At 33.6% G+C, this 6,557-nt stretch overlaps 1 protein-coding gene across 1 annotated transcript; it reads left to right on the top strand.

Moving 5' to 3' along the window:
* Positions 1-3,619: 3,619 nt before the first annotated feature.
* Positions 3,620-6,084, top strand: LOC144572697 (high-affinity nitrate transporter 2.1-like). The gene is made up of 4 exons (XM_078322357.1): positions 3,620-4,191; positions 4,567-4,903; positions 5,033-5,414; positions 5,601-6,084. Exons 1-4 carry the CDS (start codon positions 3,716-3,718, stop codon positions 5,996-5,998), a joined length of 1,593 nt encoding a protein of 530 aa, XP_078178483.1. The 5' UTR covers positions 3,620-3,715; the 3' UTR covers positions 5,999-6,084.
* Positions 6,085-6,557: the final 473 nt, after the last annotated feature.

The raw sequence follows: 6,557 nt of genomic DNA, 5'->3' as shown, positions 1-6,557 counted from the left end.
ACTTTTGTAAAGGAGTTTCAATTGTAATAGTATAAGAACTAGTACAAATGCTGCTCCAAATTTAAAGAAATTTGAAGTCAGATTTTGAATCTGCTCCAAACAAAAATAATTAGATATTTGTGCCTACTTAAGTTTTTGTTAGAAAGGGTTTGGTGAAGGGCCAGTTGCATGTTTTGTATTAATATTTTCGGCAATTTCATGTTGCACCAATTGGTTTTGACCTTTGAGAGTTGTCATATTAACAAAATGGATCTTTTGATTCAATCAAGTTGGGTTTTTATAAATGAAATATGATTATGTACGATATATATGTGCGAGTGAATATTGATAATAACACATGCAAGAAAAATGAGCTGTACTACATCATATATATATATATATCACCATTTATCATGCATATATATCTATCATGTAATTAAACATGTTTGGAGACGCACATATATTAATTCTAGAGGAAAATTAAGGAAACCAACGAAAGAAGAGTACCATACGTTATCAAGAGGCTACATCTACTATTTTAAGTTGACCTAGCTAGCTAGGTAGAGAAGATATTTATATTATTATTATATTATGCTCTTGAACATATCATTCAAAAGCCAATCGTTCTTAACTAATTAATAATAATAGTTGTTATCGATCAGCAGCTCAATTATATATAAAAAGCAATGCAAATTATGTGAACAAAAAAATAGAAAGCAGGAAAATTGCTTGTATGATATCAGCAAAGTGCATTCAAGAGGCTACATCTACTATTTTAAGTAAGTTGACCAAGAGAAGATATTTATATATATTATATTATGCTCTTGAACCATTCAAAAGCCAATCGTTCTTAACTAATAAATAATAATACTTATCGTTCTTAACTTTCGAATGTGGCAAAAGGACAGTTTTCAATAATTCGGAATATCATTTGTTTCTCCAAAAAATATTTATGAAACGACTAGACGAGCATAAAACAAATTTGAATATATCCTTCGTTTCCCCAAGAAATAATTTTTACGAAACTGCTAAAGATCAACCATGAAGGTGTAACTGCAATATATATATAGAGAGAGATGGCTAATATCAAAACGTTTGTTTCTAGCCTCCCATACAACCAAGTTGTTTTTTGATTTTTAAAGTCTAAATGATTGATCCAAACTGTTAGATGTGATCTCCATATTAAAATGTGCTAGGAGACCAAATTTTATATTTTTTAGAATTTGTTTACTATTTATTAAGCCACTTTGAAAATCGCTGATCCAACAGTAGCTTCTGATTTTACCGGAAAAATTTAGTGCCTCAAAAATTCAACTTAAGTTTTCATTCAACAGTAGGCATACAACGATTGGTATTTTGTTTATAAACGTCGTTTGGTTTTTTTTTTTTTTATAAACTCATTTTTTTATAATATATGTATATATAATATATGTATATATTATATAATATAATATAATATAGGTATAGAGTAAGGCTACAGTGAGTTGCGAAGTAAAATACGTTTTTACTTCACGCAATATCTTCATTTTCAAAGTTCAAATAGCCGATCCAAACCGTTAAATGTTTAATCTATATTAAAATATGCTTGGAAACTAAATTTTACATTTTTTGGAATTATTTTACTATTTATTAAGCCAATTTAAAAATCTGAAAATCCGGGTGAACAGTAAAAACAGTAAAAATTTCTGGACCGCTGGACCGGCGATTTTCAAAGTGGCTTAATAAATATCAAAAAAATTTCAAAAAATGTAAAATTTGGTCTCCAAGCACATTTCAATATAGAAATCAAGTTGAGCGGTTCGGATCGACATTTTGAACTTTAAAATAGCAAAATATGAGTGTGAAGTAAAATAGTCGCTTTACTCCGCAACTTACCGTAGCCCAACTCTATAGGTATATATGTAAATGAGTTTTATAAAAAAAAATGGAAAATCCCATTTCTGAAAACAAAAAATTTCAATTTTGGGACTAAAAACCGGAAAAAAAATTTCCAGAATTGGATATCGAATTTTTTTTTTTGGTTTTAGATATCAATTTCCAGAAAAAAGATTTTCCGGTAATTGGTGCTAAAACCGGAAAAAAAAAATTCCGATTTGGATAGTTTTGAAAATACAGTAGCGCGCAGTTTGATTATTTTTTTAAATTTTATATTATTTTTGAATATAAATAAAAAAATCGGCATTAATTAGTAATGGCAATATACCTTTAATAAATTCACCACTCAGATTCCTATCAGACACCTCATGCATCAAAATAATATATCAAATTAGCTAGAGTCCGAATCTGTAATCCGAGACCAATGAATATTGATCCTGAAATCTCTGCAATTTGAATTCAACCGTCGTATTGTTTCGAGATGCGTTCTCGAAAAAAATTCAATAGTTAAATTCGAGATTGCAGAAATTGCAGAATAACTGTTCACTAAACTCGGAATTACAGCATATTTATTTTGATCAAATTAACTAGGCTAGAGCCTAGTAGCTATTAACGGAACAACTCATCATGACGTGCCATTTGAGAAATCGTATCTCCATAATTATAATGATATTATTATTCAGAAAAAAAGTATGTTATAAAAAAATATGAAATGGTACGTACACCTTATAATTTGTCGAGGTTTAGATTCGAGAAATTTAGTTGATAGCTAGGTAACATTTTTAACCGTAATTAAGACATAATTAACCAAACAGGGGTGTTAGTATGCAAATATTTGTCTTTTAACATTTTTCCAGTTAATACTTCGCTTTCATATAATTACTTTCCTTTGTCTAGACAATATTTAAATATACAGGATCCTCTCCTTGATAACATTTTGTATTGCGATATAATAAATTTAAGTTTTGCGTTGATTTTGTGTGTTAATTTAATTAACTAAATGGTGTTGACTAACTAGTTTTTAATGTTGAAGGAGTGCTTAATGAAGGTCTAAATGGGACCCCTTTAATTAAAAAGGCAGTTGATCCTTGGAGATGCTCATGGGATGGGGGCCATTGAATGTGGCGAATTGGTTCTTTTAGATTCCCTTTTTTATTTTTACATTAATTTCTTCATGTCACCTAGCACAAAAATAATACTATACTTGTAGAATTTTAGTTTATGAAATGACAAACATATATATTTTACAGATGGACGGATCAGGGATCGTGCATCGAAATGTCCCTCATTTATATATATAATAGCAATTCCAAAACTTGATATTTTGGCATTCTGATATATACATATTCATGGCTAGATTATATATGGAGATATACTTACGCGGATCACAAATCCATCCGATCCGACTCACATAATTAACTTATTTATTTTTATTTTTGCAACTTAAATATAATTAATATATATATGATTAATCTGAATTATGTGCATGTAATAAAACTTAATTAGTATTTAAATTTCAAACTAAATCTTACAAAAGTAACAAATTAGACTCAATGAAATGGTCATGTCAAAACTAATTAATGAGGAAAATATAATATGTTCACATAACAAGTATCAGAAAGGGCGTTTAAGCAAAATTTCTCTACGTACGTACACTGTCCCACCAATATTTTAAACTCATTGTCCCTTTTTTGTTAACTACCAACGGCTATAAATATGACCCAGGCCCAGCCATCAATTCACCTCAAATCCAATCCATCCTCATTCCGACTTCGAACATACAAACAAAAGAACTAGCTAGCTAGAAACAAAGTTCCAAAACCCTAATATTTGAATCTCCACATCTTTCAAAACCAAATTAATGGAGCCAACCGAATCAGTTGGAGCTCCAGGAAGCTCATTGCATGGTGTCACCGGCAGAGAACCAACTTTCGCTTTGTCAGTCGACTCAAAAGAACAGTTGGATTCAAATGCCAAATTCGATCTTCCCGTCGACTCAGAGCACAAGGCCACCATTTTCAAGCTCTTCTCTTTGGCCAATCCACACATGCGCACATTTCACCTCTCATGGTCATCCTTCTTCACTTGTTTTGTGTCGACCTTTGCGGCAGCACCACTTGTGCCCATCATAAGAGATGACCTGAGTCTCAAAAAGGGGGATATCGGAAATGCGGGTGTTGCATCAGTGTCTGGTGCCATTTTCTCGAGGCTCATAATGGGTGCAGTCTGTGACTTGTTGGGCCCACGCTACGGGTGCGCTTTTCTCATCATCCTTGCTGCACCGACAGTTTTCTGCATGGCGCTCGTGTCATCTGCAGAAGGATACATCATCATGAGGTTTGACAAACTCATAATTTTTTATGAATTTAATTAATATGTTTTTAGTTCATGGTTGCCCATTCATTTGTTATTTTTAGTTAAAGAGGTATATATATGATTAATTAAGTATATAAAATTATTGAGATTATGGCAAATAAATACTGATTTAATTATATTTGCATACATCTTCTTTAATGAAAGGAGTCAAAAGATTGATTCAAAACAAATCAAAGGTTATCTCAAGCAACTAATATATATTCTGTAGCTAGTAACTGCAAAAGTGCAACAAGTCCTGGAGTAATTTCACTATTTAAATTAAAGCAGTTTAATTAAGTTAAGTAGTCAGATATGACGCTAAATTAACATTTGTATATGTTACTTTCTCTTGCTTAGGTTTCTAATTGGATTCTCACTGGCCACTTTTGTGACATGTCAATACTGGATGAGTACAATGTTCAACGGTAAGATCATCGGTACGGTTAATGGAACAGCTGGTGGATGGGGCAACATGGGAGGTGGAGCGACACAACTAATCATGCCTCTGGTGTATGATGTGATAAAAAAGGCAGGTGCCACATCATTTGTTGCATGGCGCATTGCATTTTTTGTGCCTGGCTTTCTCCATGTCCTCATGGGGATCTTAGTGCTGACACTAGGTCAAGACTTGCCCGATGGAAATCTTAAAACTCTCCAGAAAAAAGGAGATATGAACAAAGACAAATTCTCAAAGGTATTATTTGTGAATTTTTCACACTCTCTATCAATTCGATATATGCTTGACAAATTGATAAATAAAATCACCTTGTATTGATTCCATGTATATATAGCAATTTATCAATACATCAAATTAATGAATTAGGTTCTATGGTGTGCTCTCACAAACTATCGCACATGGATCTTCGTGCTGCTATACGGCTACTGCATGGGTGTCGAGCTGACAACAGATAATGTCATAGCTGAGTATTTCTATGACCACTTTGATGTAAACCTCCGTATGGCTGGTACTATTGCTGCTTGTTTCGGCATGGCCAACATAGTATCCCGTCCACTTGGTGGGATTATATCGGATAAGGGTGCTGTGTACTGGGGCATGCGGGGTCGCCTGTGGAATATTTGGATACTTCAGACACTTGGTGGGGCATTTTGCCTCTGGCTTGGCAAAGCTGAATCACTAACGATCTCTATTGTTGCCATGGTTCTCTTTTCATTTTGTGCCCAAGCAGCTTGTGGTGCTATCTTTGGTATTCTCTTCGCTCTATCATATCATATATATCCTATAATATATATTTTGTTTCATTGAAACATTTTCTCAAGTGCATAATTATTTCGAGGAAATCCGAGGAAACACCGCCATCTGTTACGAGTGTTAATGTGTTATCCCATACTATGCATTAAGTAACTATTTTTTTTTCTTTTTCTTACATCAGGGGTAGTCCCCTTCGTTTCACGGCGATCCCTCGGTATTATCTCTGGTTTGACAGGAGCTGGTGGAAACTTCGGAGCAGGTCTTACTCAGCTTCTCTTCTTCACCAGCTCTCAGTACGACACTGCCGAGGGGCTAGTGCTAATGGGCGTCATGATCATGGCATGCACAGTTCCTGTTATATTTGTGCATTTCCCGCAATGGGGGTCAATGTTTCTACCACCATCAAAAAGCGCCCAGGAGGAACACTACTATGGTAGTGAATGGAATGAGGAGGAGAAAAGTCAGGGCTTGCACCATGCCAGTATAAAATTTGCAGAGAATAGCCACTCTGAGAGAGGAAGGAGAAGCGTATTAGCTTCTGCCCCGACTCCACCAGGATACACACCTGAACATGTTTAGAGTGCCCTTGCCATGCTACTTTTTTAAAAATATTATTTATATGATTGCAATATTAATTACATGTATGCATACTTATTACGACTTGTTAATGCAAACTGTATAGCTAGAGAGTTGCGTATGAAATAGATCAATTTGTAGTAGCTGTTCTTTTTATTGTAGTAGTGCTAGGAAAATCTGAGGAGATTAGAAGTGCGATGGTTCTATAAGTTCTCCTTTTCTATCTTTTCATGCTCTTGCTTTGTCTCTTTCTTGTTATACGCTGAATATATGTCATTTCAATATTTCTATTGGAAATCGAGTGGTGCAGTGTTTTTTTATCTTTCTATAATTTTTATAATTCTTTTTTTTTTTTGAAGGTTGGCTGAGAGCCAACATATATTAATCAAGAAAAAAAGTTTATACACAAAAATGTAAAAAGATGAAAAGTAAATTATTTACATATCATGCCATATTTAGAATAATCTCTAACTAGTATCTAGGACCGTCAACAGTGAAACAAATTTCCCTGCCTGGTCAATACCACCTTTGTCTCTTGAGTCATTAAATATGGCGCAACCAC

This window comes from Carex rostrata, chromosome 20, assembly GCF_964058835.1.
Source record: "Carex rostrata chromosome 20, lpCarRost1.2, whole genome shotgun sequence".
Taxonomy (NCBI): domain Eukaryota; kingdom Viridiplantae; phylum Streptophyta; class Magnoliopsida; order Poales; family Cyperaceae; genus Carex; species Carex rostrata.
The sequence above is the reverse complement of the archived record's forward strand: the minus strand, read 5'-3'. Positions and strand labels throughout refer to the sequence as shown.

What these genes read in the sequence shown, in the direction of transcription:
- LOC144572697 (XM_078322357.1), top strand. Translation starts at nt 3,716, where the DNA reads ATGGAGCCAACCGAATCAGTTGGAGCTCCAGGAAGCTCATTGCATGGT. An exon ending in ACAAAGACAAATTCTCAAAG is followed by an intron (nt 4,904 to 5,032) that starts GTATTATTTGTG and finishes TTAATGAATTAG; the next exon opens with GTTCTATGGTGTGCTCTCAC. An exon ending in AGCTTGTGGTGCTATCTTTG is followed by an intron (nt 5,415 to 5,600) that starts GTATTCTCTTCG and finishes TTCTTACATCAG; the next exon opens with GGGTAGTCCCCTTCGTTTCA.